Source organism: Rhineura floridana, chromosome 1 (assembly GCF_030035675.1).
Source record: "Rhineura floridana isolate rRhiFlo1 chromosome 1, rRhiFlo1.hap2, whole genome shotgun sequence".
Classification (NCBI taxonomy): Eukaryota; Metazoa; Chordata; class Lepidosauria; order Squamata; family Rhineuridae; genus Rhineura; species Rhineura floridana.
In genome coordinates this window covers 189054897-189071539 of record NC_084480.1, presented here as the reverse complement: position 1 = coordinate 189071539, position 16643 = coordinate 189054897, and the positions used below count along the sequence as shown (strand labels likewise).

General features: G+C 42.3%; 1 protein-coding gene across 1 annotated transcript in view; it reads right to left on the bottom strand.

The window, feature by feature from the left end:
- The window catches only part of FBXL7 (F-box and leucine rich repeat protein 7), a 205636-nt gene that overhangs the window by 152220 nt on the left and 36773 nt on the right, over positions 1 to 16643 (bottom strand). Inside the window, exon 2 of the mRNA XM_061589580.1 lies at positions 13298 to 13387. Coding sequence (XP_061445564.1) covers positions 13298 to 13387 — 90 coding nt within the window. The remainder of the gene's footprint in view (positions 1 to 13297; positions 13388 to 16643) is intronic.

Genomic DNA, 16643 nt, shown 5'->3' with positions numbered 1-16643 from the left:
TTCCTCGGTCTGAGACTACGCTGTTTGGCAATCCATGCAGCCGGTAGACTTCTTTTATGAATAACTTGGCCGTTTCTTTAGCCTCTAAGGCCCCTGCACAAGGAAGAAAGTGTGCCATTTTGGTAAGTAGATCCACCACTACTAAAATGGCTGTCATTCCTTGGGACTTGGGTAGATCAGTTATAAAATCCATGGAGAGGTCCTTCCAGGGTTCGTGTGGGACAGGCAACGGTTGTAACAGTCCTGCTGGTGTCCCTGTTTGTGTTTTTGTCCGCAGACAGACAGAGCAGGACTTTACATAACTCTCAATATCCCGACGCATTTTAGGCCACCAGAAGTCCTTGGCCACGTTCTGAATGGTCTTGTAAATCCCAAAGTGTCCCGCTGTGATGGAATCATGACACTGGCATAGGATTCTGAGCCTTAATTCCCCTTCTGGCACATATCTGGCTGTTTTGAACCATAACAGTCCATTTCTCCAGTGAAAGGTTACTTCTGAGTCTTGACCTTGTCCCGTCTCCTGCTGATATTTTAGCATGTCTGCATCTTCTTGTTGTGCCTTTTTAAGTTCCTCTTCCCATGAAGGCTGGCATACTCCCAACGTTAATTTCTCTGGCGGGATTACGTACTGAGGCTGGTCCTCGGATTCACTTTCTTTGTATTGTGGCTGTCTGGATAAGGCATCCGCTCTCTGGTTTTTGGCTTGGGCATGGTAAGTAATCTGGAAGTTAAACCTAGTGAAGAACTGGGACCATCTTATCTGTCTCTGGTTCAGCTTTCTGGCAGTTTGGAGGCTTTCAAGATTCTTGTGGTCGGAGCGCACTTCAATTCGATGAGAGGTCCCCTCCAGGTATTGTCTCCAGTTTTCAAAAGAGTCCTTGATGGCCAGCAGCTCCTTCTCCCAAACTGTGTAGTTCTTCTCTGCAGGCTTTAACTTCCGAGAGAAGTACGCACAGGGGTGCAGCTCCTTCCCTTCTTGGTCTTATTGTAGCAGGACCCCCCCCGATGGCAAAATCTGAAGCATCTGCTTCCACTACGAAAGGGCGGTTCGGATCAGCAAAGTGCAGAATGGGCTCAGTAACAAACCTTCTCTTCAGCTCCTCAAAGGCCTGGGTGGCGTTCTCTGTCCATTGAAACTTCTTCTTCCCCCTTAAACAATCAGTCAGAGCAGCTGTTAATTTGGAAAACCCGGGAATGAACTTTCTGTAATAATTGACAAACCCCAAAAACCGTTGTACATCCTTTTTGGTGACAGGTTGGCCCCAGTCCAATATGCAGCTTACTGGGTCCATCTCCACGCCTTCCGCTGAGATTCGATATCCAAGGAAGTCTAGAGACTTGAGGTCAAATCCACATTTCTCTAATTTAGCATACAGGTGATTTTCTCTCAGTCTCTTCAACACCGCCTTCACATGCTGGTCGTGGTCTTCCTGGTTCTTTGAGAACACCAGGATATCATCTAAGTAACAGATTACATATGTGTCCAACAAGTCTCTAAACACGTCGTTCATGAATTTTTGAAAAATTCCTGGACTTCCACAAAGCCCAAACGGCATGACCAGGTATTCATACTGTCCGTAAGCGGTCAAGAATCCTGTTTTCCATTCATCTCCCTCCTTCATTCTGATCACATTGTACGCTCCTCTCAAATCCAACTTCGTGAAGATTTTTGCAGAGCGCAGTCGGTCCAACAACTCTGAGATCAGGGGCAGCGGGTAGCTGTTGGGGATGGTGATCTGGTTCAATGCGCGATAGTCGTTACAGGGACTGAGTCCCCCCCCTTCTTTTTCACAAACAATAGTGGCGCTCCAGCAGGGGATTGTGAGGGCGTATGAATCCTCGCCTCAGGTTTTTATCCAGGAATTCCTTCAGGGCCTCCCTTTCATTCTCTGTGAGAGAGTAGATTCTCCCTGATGGGATGCTGGCTCCTGGCACTAGGTCAATCGCACAGTCGTAAGGGCGGTGGGGGGTAAAGTCTCTGCCTCTTTTTCATCAAACACATCTTTGAATTCTTCATACTTTGGCGGCAGGGTCACTTGCTCAATCTCTTGCACTGCCCCCGCTAAGGTGTTCATGATTCCTTCAGGTTGACAGTTCTCCTGGCAATACTGTGAGGTGAACCACACCACCGCCTCCTTCCAACTTATTTTGGGTTCATGCTTTGCTAGCCAGGGCATTCCCAGAATCACCTCAAAGTTCGAGAGATCTGACACGTATAGCGAAATGAACTCTTCGTGCCCAGGGATTTGAAGTTTCACTTCCTTCGTGGCTTGTGTCACCCCTCCTGACTTCAGGGGTCTCCCATCGATAGTCTCCACAGCTAGGGGAGCGTCCAGTTTCCACCGGGAAATTCCATGACGCTTGACTAACTTTGCATCAATAAAATTTGTGGAGGCTCCACTGTCAATTAAGGCAGTGGAATTAAACACCACTCCTCTGGAAGTTGTAATCCGAATAGGCAAGACCAACACCCCCTTTGAGGGAGGTTGGATCGTTGGGGGGCCTTTATACAACGCTGCCCCCAGTCCACCGGCCTGCACGTGGACTGGGTGTTCTAGTTTCCCGACGGCTCGGCTTTCCCCCCTTTCAGCCCACAGTCTCTGGCCACATGGCCCGGCTTTGAACAATAAAAGCATAAACGTTCCCGGCGTCGTCTTTCCTTTTCTTCTTCCGACAGTCTTGGCCTAGCCCCTCCCTGTCCCTCAGTTGCATTACCTGCCATCCCTGCAGTGGGAAGGGTCTTGTTGCGGGATGCCGAGGCTGAGTATCTTGGGACCTCCTGCTTCCTTTCCAGGCGCCTTCCTTCCATCCGGTGATCTATCTGTAGACATAGCCGGATGAGCCCTGGTAGGTCAGCGGGGGGGGGGAGGTCCTGGCCAACTCATCCAGGATTTCAGCATTTAATCCACTCCGGTACATAAACATCAGGGCGGCGTCATTGTAACCAGTTTCCTGGGACAGAATTTTAAAAGCGTTAGTGTATTCGGAAACAGTCCCTTTAGCTTGCTTCAGAGCGCCTAGTTGCCGCGCTACTGTTTCAGCCCTTTGCGGGTCTTGAAACATCTTGGTCACCTCCTGTATAAATCCTCTGTACCTTCCTAAGACGGTATCCTTTCTCACGAGATATGGAGTCACCCATTTTGCAGCTTCTCCCTCCAGGAGGCTAATCACGAAAGCTACTTTAGCCCCATCGTCTGGAAATTCCGTGTGCCTGACATCCAGATATAACTCACATTGAGCCACGAAGGTTGCCAACTGATCACTTTGTCCTGCGTATTTTGGGGGCAATCCAATGGGAACCTTTACTACGGCAGCTGGAGGGGCTGTTCGCATCTGGTCTATCGTGGCCTTCAAGGTTTGATTATCCGTCTTCAGCGCCTTGACTGCTGCTAGCAGGGCTTGAACATCCGTCTGCAAATCAGCTACCTTAGTCCTCAAGAGTTCCACTTCTTCCGTCTCAGAAGTGGGGTTCGTCCCCCCCGCTGCTCCCTTTGACATCTTGTCCCAGTCAAGTGAAGAGAGCATTGAGGGTGATTTAGGTGGCTCTGTCAAGCTGTCAGGCCCAGGATGTGACTCAGGAACCAGACCAACGGCTGTAGTTAATTCGTGTTTTATTAGGGTAATGTCCAAACAAAGACTGCGTTTTCTCATGAAGCAATACAGGGATACAGGTCCTGCGGCATTGGGAGAAAGTTGACAGAGCAAGGGACTTCTTCCCGCCTGTTCTTTAAGAAGGGGCCAAACGGGCGCGCAATCTTTCGCTCCTCCTTAACTGCCCCTCAGGTACTGCCCGCCTTCCCCCCCTTCTCTCCTGTCTTTTCAGCTGTCTGCGTGTGCGCGGTGAGGGGGGAAGCATCACCCCCTCCTCTTCTGAAGTTTCCGATTCCAGGATGGGGGATAGGGGAGGGGCTGATGGTAAACTGCCTCCCCGCTTTTCGGCTGTGAGCAGCCCTCCCTCTTCCCCCTCTTGCTCTGAGCCTGAAAGAGGGGGAGGTGTGAGAATGTCCAGGGAGGGCTCAGGCTCCCCGTTGCTAAGCGACCTTATCACTGGCAGTTCCTCTGTTTCGTCTTCGCTCCAAAGGGGGGAAGTTCCTCCCCCTTCCCTCTGCCATCCATCCGAATACTCTTCTCCCAACTCTCCAGGATCCAGCTCCCTGGGATTGGGACCCCAGCTCTGCCTTCCGACACTCTGAGAGAGCAGGTCCGTAGTATGGGAGTGCTCCTGGATCTATCTTTGTTGCTAGACGCCCAGGTGACCGCCATGGCTAGAAGTGCCTTTTATCAGCTTTGGCTGGTAAGACAGCTGCAGCCATTTCTGGACTGGGATAGCCTGACCAGCTGGTGCAAAATGCGGTGGCGAGACTGCTCACTGGGGTATCGCCAACATGTCACACTGCTGAAAGAATTGCACTGGCTGCCCATTTGCTACCAGGCCTAGTTCAAGGTTCTAGTGTTGGTGTACAAAGTCTTATGCAGCTCGGGACCAGGATACCTGAAAGACCGTCTTACCCCTTATATGCCCAGTCGATCACTGCGCTCTGCTCTCCTCACCCCCAATCCCTTTTCCAGGAAAGGGTTTGGAGTCAGCTTAATATCTCTTGAGTGTTATGAAAGACCGTCCTATCCCTTACATACCCAGTCGATTACTGCACTCTGCAGGTGAGGACCTCCTGCAGATACCATCTTATCAGGAGGTCTGTTCTGCACAATATAGGAAACGGACCTTTAGAGTGGCGGCACCTACCCTGTGGAATTTCCTCCCTTTAAATATTAGGCAGGCACTATCTCTTATCTTTTTGGTACCTACTGAAGACCTTCCTCTTTCAACAAGCCTTTTAAGTTGAGACCTATCCCAGTCTGCGTCTGTGTTGGAATTGCTTTTTAATATGCTTTAAACCTTTTTTTAAAAAACAATATGTTTTTTAACCCTTTTTTAAAGATGTCTTTAAAGCTTTTCAAAATAATGTTTTTAAAGTTGCTTCGTTTTAATGTAATCTAAGGTCTGTTTTTATGATGTTTCTTTTTAAACAACGTTAATATTTTGTTATTTAAATTTTTGTGCACTGTATTCTTTTTTGATGTGTATCTTGTATTTGTGTTTGGGTTTTTTTGTGAGCCGCCGTGAGGGCCTTTTGGCCAAAAGGCGGCGGCATAGCAATTTGGATGGCTGGATGGCTGGCTGGCTGGCTGGATGGCTATGTCAGAGTGTACACACCCCCAGAACCCAAACAGACTTTGTTACAAGGAGCTTCTTTCCTGGAGGATTTGTTAACTGAGGTATTACTGTACATCCTTCCTCTCTCTTCCACAAGAAGTAGCCACTTTTTCCGTAGGATATAACAATATCCAGTTCAAGTGTTGACACTTAGGGAGGAGTAGGGGAGAGGAAAGGATGGTGTGTACAAACCAAAGACTTGTTCCTTATCAGAGTTTGAAAGGGAGGGTAATAGATATTGCCTCAAAAGGTCCCTTGACTTCACCTCCCACTGTATGGATTATGCTCTCAGGACAAACATTAAGATATGCAAGACTAGTCAACTGCAAGACAAGTTTTTTCCTGCCCAAGGTAGGGTTTGAATCACATTGAATTTGTGGTTTTCATTTGCTCCAGAACTTTTCAGAGAACGATGCCTAGAATTTGCCAGTGTTAGACATGCTGATATTTGCTCTATAAGCTGTTATCCAGGGTTAGTCAAAATTGTTTTACTTAATTATCTTACACTCCAAAACCACACATTCCAGACCTTGTTTTGACAAAGAACATTGGCCTTTATTTTCACCACAAACCAATTATGAGCGCTTCTTCACTTGCAAAAGGTTTTTGCGAAAAGAAATCTCAATGGAAAATGACCACAAGTCTGGATAGCATGCCCATCCTAGCTCAGCACACAGAACTGGTTTTCTCATCAGCCAGTTTCCTCATTTGAGGGCTTAGAGTATGAACAATATTTAAGAGGTTTGGGATCCACTATATATCCTTTGGTCCACCAGGTATTAAGTTAAAGGCTTATATCATAGCTAATAGATTTCAAAATGAGACTAAAAGCAAAGGTAGTGCTGACCACACAACAGGCAGCAAAGCTCGTGCGCACACATCAAACTGCGAGAGGAGGCAGCTATAAACTGCTACTTTAGCTGGCCAGTCTTCTTATATCTTCTGATTTCAGTATTCTCAAGAGTAAGCTCAGTCCATCTTGTGTGCACAAGGTTACTCACTTCTCTGAAGAGCAAGACGTTTGAGGGATAGTCACTCTAGGGTTTGCTGGGGACAATTTGCTCAATGGGAGCTACGATAAGCAGAGAAAAGAAGGATAGAGAAGGGTGGCCAGAAGCTCCCAAATCCCAATGTGCTTGTCTATAGAGCCCTCTAACCTTCTTTGCCTCTCTGGGGGAGCTTGAGATTACTCTCAGCAGGCAGGTTCTGGCTTTCATGTGGCTACTTTTGACAAAAATACATGGCAGTGCGTAGCTAGACTCTTGTGACAACAGACAACTATGGTTAAAGAATTGATGTGGTTTGTTTCAAAAACCAACCGTGACCTACTTTTGATTTTTTACTAGTGCTGGACCAGAGCCAAGTTTGTGTGAAAATGCCTGTCCCCAAACTTTCATTATTCTAATTTCTAAAAATTGAATGAGGTAGTCTTGGTTTCGCTGTTGCGCTCTCTCTTTTTGTATTAAAAAGGTCTTCAAAAGCTAAAAGTCAAACCCTGCTGCTATAGATCCCTGACACGTGGCCATCCAGCCACTACATAAAAACCTCTAATGAAGGAGAGCCCACCACCTCTCACGGCAGTTTCCTCCACTGTCAAACAGCTTGTACCGTAAGGAAATTCTTCCTAATATTTTAGATGGAATTCTCTTGTAATTTGAACCCACTGGTTTTCTTTTTGAAAAAATGACCAAAAATCTTGCCATACTTCAGGAAGCAGCTTGGTGGCTCCAGCCACGCTCTTGGACAGAATGCCTCTGGGAACAACGTTACTGGAAAAAGACGGCTGCCCGTATCAGCTAGCATTAATTTTTTACACCCTTGTAGTCTTTCACTATATGGCCGTGATCGTTCTCTTTAGAAGGGCTTTGGGATGATACAGTCTGCAATTCCTATCTGAATCCATTTGTCAATATCTATGTTGCTTTGCTCCTGTCTTATTATTGATAAGGAGGGGGCACCGTTGGCCCTCCAGATGTTGTTGGGTGTGGCCAATGGTCAGGGATGGGAGTTATAGACCAGCAATATTTGCAGGCTTACAGGTTCCCCACCCCTGTGCTAGAGAGTTCTTTTAATGGTTTTGCTCAGTCTTTGATTATGGTACTTTTTTGTAGATTATGTTTCTTGTGCTACTTTTAGGAAAGGCAGGGTTATCTTCTTTATAAATACTTAATTTCAACTAGGGGTGCTTATGAATTTTTCCCTGGATGTTGGGGTTCCAGGTTACCTGATCTTGCTTTCAGAATGGCACCAATTTGTTAGCAAACCGACCACTCTTCTGATTTTGTTTCTAAATGTTATCCATACAGTTGTGAATGCATAGTTTGCTACAGTTTTCAGTTTGCAGTGGGCTCTAACACATACTCACATTGACTTAATCACAGCAATAAGGGCCAAAGCATATGCCATGCTAAATGCATAGTTTGCTTAGCTGTCAGTTTTTAACATCATTTAAAGTTTTAAAAACTAAGCACAAGGCTGAGATGCAAACTAAAAACTGAAGGCAAATATGCATCACTCCCAAAGGTAATTTTAGGAGCTTTCCTAGTTAAATTGTAAAGCAGAACAAATGGCAGAGAGAACCCATGGAGCACTGGACTGGGGAAATCTACTCTCTCTAACTCTTAACTAATGGGGAGCATTCTTTATCCTGCTGCAATGTTTCAGAGTTTTTGCCTCCTCCCATCTAAACTGAGCTTTATTTCTCCTTTTTGGCACAATTCCATATTGTAGCTTTACACCCCAATGAAGAAGTCCCAGTGCTTGCAATTGAACATGAAATTGCAGGAAGCTTACTTGGGTTGGGGTTTTGTGTATCATGATTAACACAGAAACTCCTTTGATTGCTCAAAGCCAACTGAACACGAGCTAGTTTATAACAGCACATAAAAAGCATATTTTGCAGAATGAAAGAAAATATATTTGGAAGGTAGAAGAGTCATGAACACATAACAAGGCAGTTGAGATGGAGAGGGGAAATCATGTAAATAGGGGTGAACAGCTTGTTCAGCTGAGTCATGGAATCCAGTCCAGACTATAGTGATTAAGGGACATGAACTTCAAGAAGAGGCTTACTTCTCTATTGTTTTGTTTGTTTTGCTTTTTGATTTTCTTATTTGTTCTATTCATATATTTTCTTGTTTATCCTCTATGTACACCGCCCAGAGAGCCTTTTTGGCTTAGGGCGGTATATAAATAAAATAAAATAAATAAATAAATAAATAAATAAATATTGTCACAGAAGAGTCAAAGGAGGTCTTTGGCAGGAATGCAGCTCTGAAATGAATGCATGAAAACTGATAACAGTTTTCCTTTTCTGTCTCTGACTTTATTATCTTTTGTACATTACATTTAAACTGCATTCATATAAACTGATGTGTCCTTTATTCACCTCAAGTGTTGTCCTTTTGAGACACTTCATGTTAAGCACTGGTAATGGTGGCAGAAAATTCTCAAATATTACTGAGAAAGAATATCCAGCTAAATACATTTCTTCTGATTCCAAGCTAGAAATGCACACTACTTGAATACACACTGAGACAAGCTATGCACCCAGCACAGATAACCCACACAGTACTTATCAAGCAGTAAGATTTCCTACCATGGATTTGCTATGTATATTTGCAATTATCCAAGCTATTTTTAAAAGTCATTATGTCTGCGGGTGCTTTATGAGATTTTTCTCATAAACTATCTCTGAAGTTAAAGTTCTGCAAGTGTTTTATGGTGAGGAGACTAGGTGGTGTTTGTATGATTTCAATTTCATATATGGATAATTTAAAAGAACACATAACAGATGGCTTCAGAGGGTTAAACAGCATAGGTACAGAGAACTCTGAAGCCTTAAAAGCAAACAATCTTTTTAAAAGACTGACTTTTTTTCTAAACAAGTAAAATAGTAACTCTAAAGAGAAGGGATAATTAGTATTAAACTTTTTGAAACACCACCATTATCAGTATAAATAAATGTTTTAGATTATGAGGAAAGAAACCATTCACTTCCCTAAACAAGGAAATAGTGACAACACACTGCAGCAATCCATGGAGGGAAAGATCTTCACTCCACAGTGGAGGGTTAGTGTGGTGGCATAGTAGGGTTAAATGTAGTTTCTGGCTCAAGCCTGGCTTGCAAATCAGGATCGAAGGCTATCAATCACCACACATGACGGGAGGAGAGCGCACATGAACCAAAGACAGTGCTTGCTCCTCTTCATAATGCCAAACTATAATTGGCATAAAATCTGAATAGTTCATCTTCAAACTACATCTCTTCCAGTTTAATGCCTGGACTAATCAGATGTCCCAACTTTTGATGGCTTGCTACAGATAGCTAAAAACATACAAAGTTTCACAAATTCGGCAGAGACTCCAGATTTTTAAATGGTCATTTGGAGCAAAGTGTTATGCCAAGTTCACCCCTACCTCAATGATCAGTTCTCAAAGTCCATCCCCCATCTCACTCTGGATACAACCTCAGGGATTAATCATCACCTAAATCAGCTGAGAAAGATTTTTACCTCTGAACCTTTTCTGCTCTCCTCACCCCCAATCCCTTTTCCAGGAAAGGGTTTGGAGGCAGCTTAATATCTCTTGAGTGTTATGAAATACCGCCTTATCCCTTACATACCCAGTCAATCACTGAGCTCTGCAGATAAGGGCCCCCTGCAGATACCATCTTATCAGGAGGTTCGTTCTGTACAATATAGGAAATGGACCTTTAGAGTGGCAGCACCTACCCTGTGGAATTCCCTCCCTTTGAATATTAAGCAGGTGCCATGTCTGCTATCTTTTCGGCGCCTTTTGAAGACTTTTCTTTTTCAACAAGCCTTTGAAGTTGAGAGCTATCCCAGTCTGTGTCTGTGTCAGAATTGCTTAATATGTTTTTTAATAATGTTTTTAACCCTTTAAAAAGTTTTTAAAATGTTTTTAACGCTGTTTTGTCTTAATGTATTTTAAGATTTGTTTTTATGATGTTTTAAAGTGTTTTTAGTGCCTTGTTTGCCACCCTGGGCTCCTGCTGGGAGGAAGGGCGGGATACAAATTAAATAAATAAATAAATAATGTTTAATAGGCAATGGTAAACCACCTCTGAATTCTGCTTACCATGAAAACCCTATTCATAGGGTCGCCATAAATCGGGATCGATCTGAAGGCAGTCCATTTCCATTTCATATATTTTGAAAAGCAAGCCCAAAGTGGTTGGTACAAAACAAGAATATAAAATGAAACCAAACCATGCTAGTATAAAAAGCCTTATAAAAAAGGCACACACTTTGGGTTCCCGAAATCTTTTTATTTTTTCAAGCATGAATCTAAATTTGTTTTTACAAGTATGGGGAAAAGAAGCCACTGGGGTACTGGCCGCAAGTCTCAAAACAGGCTAATGCGTGACACTTAATCTATATAAATAGAGAGAGAGTGTCACGCATTAGCCTGTTTTGAGACTTGCGGCCACCACTTACTCATTGACAAAATACTTTGTTTACACCAGCCAGAGAGATCAAACTCTAGAGTCAGTCATTTCTCATGGTAAGCCAACCCCAGCAAGCCAAGCTGCATGAAAACACCACACTTCCTTTTGAAAGTTGTCTTTGCTATATAATACCGCTGGTGTAGAGTAAATAATCATTTAGATTGATTTATCTATGGAAGTTTAATAAACCAGATAAACAGTCATTTTTCACTACCAGATCTCCACCAAAAAGAAAAATTTAAAACAGGCTTTTAAATTGTAGTGGTTAAGGTGTTGGACTACGACCTGGGAGCCCAGGGTCCGAATCCCCACACATCCATGAAGGTCACTGGGTGACCTTGGGCCAGTCACTGTCTCTCAGCCTCATGAAAACCCTATTCATAGGGTCGCCATAAGTCGGAAACAACTTGAAGGCAGGACATTTACATTTAATAAGATTACTTATTCATCTGGTTAGTTTTCTTCTTCAACAAACAACAGCATTAACAAAACACGCGCATGGATTTTCGAATGGTTAACTATTTCAGTTTTTAGATAAATGTAAAGTTTTTTAAAAAATAAAATATAGGCAATTTCAACCAAGTCAACATGAGAAACTTAAAATATTGGATAGTACAGTTAACTCAGTCTTCTTCACCTTTGCCTTCCTTGTTGATTGTCTGGAAAAGAAATACAAGCTTTCCTACTTTTTCAGTCCCCAATTTATTTCCCAATTTACAATGAATTAGTCCAAAGGAAGAAAAAATTCTCTCCATCTGCACAGGGCTGTGGAGTCGGAGTCGTGGAGTCGGAAGCAATTCTGGGTGGAGTCTGAGTCGGAGTCAGTAGAAATGTACCGACTCCGACTTCAAAATAAATTTTGATTAACAATTTTTTAAAAATATAAATTCAAAATGTCAAAGAAGCTTCCCATGAAGTCAGCTGTACTTGAGCATTTCACCATAACTCAAGATGGAAAACATTTTGTGTGTCAGTGTATGACACAGGACCCAGATGAAGACAAATGCTGTGATGCCAAGATCAGCACATATTCAGGCAGCGATAAAAATGCTCCTATGAGAGCTTCCAATTTAAAAAGACATTTACAGCCCTTTCCAGGGCTGTGGAGTTGGAAGCAATTTTGGGTGGAGTCAGAGAGTACAAAATAGAGGAGTTGGAGTCGAAGGTTTGGCGTACCGACTCCACAGCCCTGCATCTGCAGCAAAGGCTACTGCTGCTGTTAAGAGCTGGAATACCACTTCAGTGGTCTCCTCCTTGTTCAGATCTACTTCATCTCCCCAAATTCTCTATTCAGTGACCTTCTCTATCTTTGCACTTAAAGAGAGGCAAGGCCGAAAGAGAGAGAGAAAACATTTCATATACATCACCTGCAGAATAGGCCTGATTAGGTTATCTCCCATCTCCATAAACTGTTGTTAGCATATCCATAGAATATAATTAGAAGTTGTATAAATCGTATTTATGATTATATCTTTGAACTAGGCTCTTTTTTTACTAACTGTTTTAAGAAAATTTTGAAACCTGATTTTTTTTTAAAAAAATCATTTATTTTTATCAACCCTGTTCTTATTGCCAGAGAGTAGATTATTAGCCACTACAGAACTCCCCCTCAAACATAATTCTATCAGGGCATCACATGCTCTATGTGTATGTGGGAACTCAGCCATGTCCTGAGTACCTTCTTCATGCACACATGCTTCTTTTCTTGAGCACTTGAGCAGAACTTTGGACTGGAGTTAAAATGTTATGAATATGGTACGTATACGAGTACAAGTATAAGCAGGAGCAGCTAGCATGGTGTGACAGTGCAGCAAAACCGGTCTCCTAGCAGAAGCATCGCGGTCACTTTTCAGGGTGGGGTAGGGCAGGGCAGGACAGGATAGTCAGGAGGACAGGGGGCAAGAGCACACTCAGAGGAAGCAATATGGCATTCCCGCTGGCACATGCATCCTGCCCCAGTTAAGGGGTGATGATGGCTCCACAACACTGTCCCACTCCACCAGCTGCTCCTGTAAAAGCACCTTCAAAAACTGGCTGTGTTCCAAATTGTGCTTCAAGATAGATCTCTCCTTACACCCCTACCACACTCCTTCATCAAAACATCCACAATCCAAAAAAGACATATTTCCTCTTAACTCCAGGAAAGATCAATCAATGGAAACCTTTCAAATTGCCACTGAACTATAAGTCTAATTTTATGTACTTTAGCTTGCTTGGCACAAACTTCTAAGCACCAGGAAAAACACTACACTCAAGTGTAGTCGATCGACTTCCAGAGTAATTCCATTACCACCTTTAAAAATAAAGGTCTAGCCCAACTGTATAAAAATTAAGACCCAGGAAAAATATTGTACTATGCTAAAGTATGTTAAAATAATTTTTCTGAATGTCCCTTAAAGTTATGTTTTCTACTGTTATGAACCCACACACACACACACACACACACACAAATAACAAATGCAAAACTGAAGGTCGGAGTGAGAATAATGTTGCTTTTTAGTTGTTCACTTGTTTTTGTTGTTGTCTTTAAAACAAACTATAGCTCGAAAGTGGAAAAGCAATCCTCTCCAATGTTAGCCTTTGGAACAGAGACAAGGAAATCATCTGCATACCTTCACTGGTAGCGGCATTCTTTTGAGTTTTGGTTGGGGTGTGATCTGTACTTGAACTCACGTCGGATGAGATGCTTGAGCTGCCTTTACCTACAAAGGAAAAATGAGAGCATTAGAAAGAATGATTTTTCTAATTAACACATTATGTATATGGTTGTAGATTTCAGCCAAAGTCTGGATTCCTAAATTAGAGGCTGGGTTAATTTTGGAAACATGCAAAAGCAGGAAAGGAATTCTTTAACAATCTCAGTACACAGTGGCAAGGCTTATACTGTCCAAGCCAGTTTACAATGCTAGTATAAAATAAGCTGAATGGCCATGACCCAAGCACTCAGACAAACCTCGTCCAATGTGTTCAAATGTATTTTGAACAGCAAGCGCCATCACTGCAAGTCAAACTACTTTAAGCAGAATTTCTGAAGCATTTTGTAATACATCATAGACAACTACCCTTCAAAGAACACTGAGCATGTTCAAGCTCTACAGAGTGTGAAGAGTAGTATTTTAGATACACTAACTAGCCAATCTTAAGACCAATTAAGAGAAGAAAATAACTACTAGATAAGCACCAAAAGCAATTAGATAAAATCCACTAGCACCATTTTGCCATGTTCAGACATCTTGTGAAATAAAAAAGGTAGGAACATAGTAAGGCACCTGCTGGATTATGCGAAAGGGCCATCTAAGCCCAGCATTCAGCTCTCACAGTGGCCAAACAGATGCCTATAGGAAGACCACAAGCAGGACCACAAGCAACAACACACTCACTCTCTTTCTAATTACACACAACTGGTATTCAGAGGCATACTGTCTCCAATGGTGGAGGTAGAACATAGCCATTGTGGCTAGTAGCCATTGATAGCTTTATCTTCCATGAATTTAAACCTCTTTTAAAGACATCCAAGTTGGTGGCCATCACTATCTCCTGTAGGACCAAATTCCTTACTTTAACAATGTGTTGCATGAAGAAGTACTTTCTTTTCTCTGTCCTGAATCTTCCAACATTCATCTTCATTCGATGTCCCTGAGAGGGATGAAAACTGTTCTCTATCTGCTGTCACCACATTATGCATAATTTTATATGCCATGCTTTCTCTCACTTGCCTTTTATCTAAACTAAAAAGACCCAAATATAAACTTTCCTCATAGGTTATTGCTCTATCCCTTTTGGTTGTCCTTTTCTGAGCTTTTTCTAGCTCTATAATATATTGTACAATATACAATGTACTTTCTGAGATGAGGCAAACAGAACTGTGCACAATATTCCAAGTGTGGTTGCACCACAGATTTGTGTATCATCATCCTGATATTCGCAGTTTTATTTTCAATCCCTTGCCTAATAATCCCTAGCATGGAATTCCCCTTTTCACAGCTACCACCCAGAGATATGGGATGAGATCACTGAGCTATGCACTAGGGCCCCAAGGTCTCATTCCTGCTTAGCAGCTGCTAATTCATATCCCATGAGCAATGTATGTGAAATTTAGATGTTTTGCCCCAATGTGCATCACTTTACACTTGGTAACACGAATTGCATTAGCCATTTTAGTACCCGTTCACCTAGTTTAGATACATCATTTTAGAACTATTCACAAACCTTTTTTGTTTTAACTACTCTGAACAATTTGATGTCATTGACAAAAGTGCCTAACTCACCGCTTAGTCCTAACTTGTTTATGGACAAGTTAACAAGCAAAAAAAAAATCATTGGTCTTCTCTGCAATATCAACATCCTCCTTCAGCACACCTTTGATTCCCTTGCCATTCAAAGGTCCACTCAGCTCTCTGGCCAGTCTCCTTGCTCCTAACGTTTTAAAAGAATTTGTTGATGGTGGTCTTTACTGTTTTAGCAATGTGCTCCTCAAATTATTTTTTAGCATCCCTTATTATCTGCATGCATTTCTTTTTTGTTCTCATTTGGACAAGACTTCCACTTTCTAAAGGAATCCTTCTTGTCTCTAATATTTTCTTTGACTGCTCATTAACCACACAGGCATCCTCTTAGCCCATGTAATTCCTTTCTTGATTTAAGGTATACATTTTTGCTGAGCTTCCAATACTGTGGTTTTAACAACTCACACATTTTGGAGAGATTTGAACCTCTTGACTTCGCGTTTCAATTTCCTTTTTACCATTCCCCTCATTTTTAGGAAGATTCCTCTTTTGAAGTCAAATGTGACTATGTTGCATTTTCTTCATAATTGTCCATTCACATATATATTGAATTTGACAGCACTATGGTCACTGCTCCCAACCAGTTCAACAATTCTTAAATTCCGCACCAGGTCCTGGGGGCCACATAACATTAAGTCCAGTATCACCGCCCCTCTGGTTGGTTCTAGGGCATAGTCATTTAGGGTATCTAGAAATTTTACCTCTTTGTCGTGACTGGAACAGGCATGTACCTAGTCTATTTGAGAGTAATTGAAGTAACATATTACCATATAATTTCCTCTTTTGGATGCCTCCTTGATTTCATTCTCTCAAGATCATGCTGAGCATTTTGGTCCAGAGGACAATAGCACATCCCCAGTCCTAAATTACTCTTGGGGCCCAATATAACCAAATTTAGAAGCTGCTCTGCAACCTTTTTGATTTTAAGCACCAGGTCTTGTGTGTCTTTTTAGAATCTGAAGGGAACTAGCCTGTTGAAACATCTGAGGGTGAGAGTTTGTTCTACTGTATAGGTACCATAAGAAAAAAAAGCCCTTTTAGAATCCTAGACAATTGTTGATATTAATAATGGTCAACAACTGAAAACTGTGGCAAAAAGCAGATTTCTGCTTCTTCAGAAGAGATTTCTGAACACCGCTGTGGTATAACAAGATCAGAGAGAAAAAAATACCAGATCATGTTTCATATTTGAATACCATTTTTGTTCAATGCAGCGTATTAAGAACGCATTTCTATAGATATGTATCATAGAGCAGTACGCGTCATGTAGTAATATCTGAAACACCTGTGTTATGTTGCCAGAAAAGATTATTATAAATCTCTTCTGCGAATATTATATGAAATTGGGTTTTTTTAAAAGCTGGTTTTTAATACAAATATGTTGAAGGATTTATAAGCGGAATGACCATTATTCCAGCACTCAAACAAACCTAGTCCCGTGTGCCCATATGTGCTTTGAACAGTCATTATCCAGAGGAAAAATGTGGACCGCACAGCAGCAGCAGTGGGACAAATAGCAGCTCCAGTGAGGATTCAGGGCTGATTCACACGGAGGCTGAACTTCAGATTAAAGACGCAGCGTTTGGCATTGTGATAGATTTCAAGGTTCACACTTCCCACCTTCCAATTTGCTGTTTTTCATTCACACAATTGATGTTCCTCTAGAAAGGTT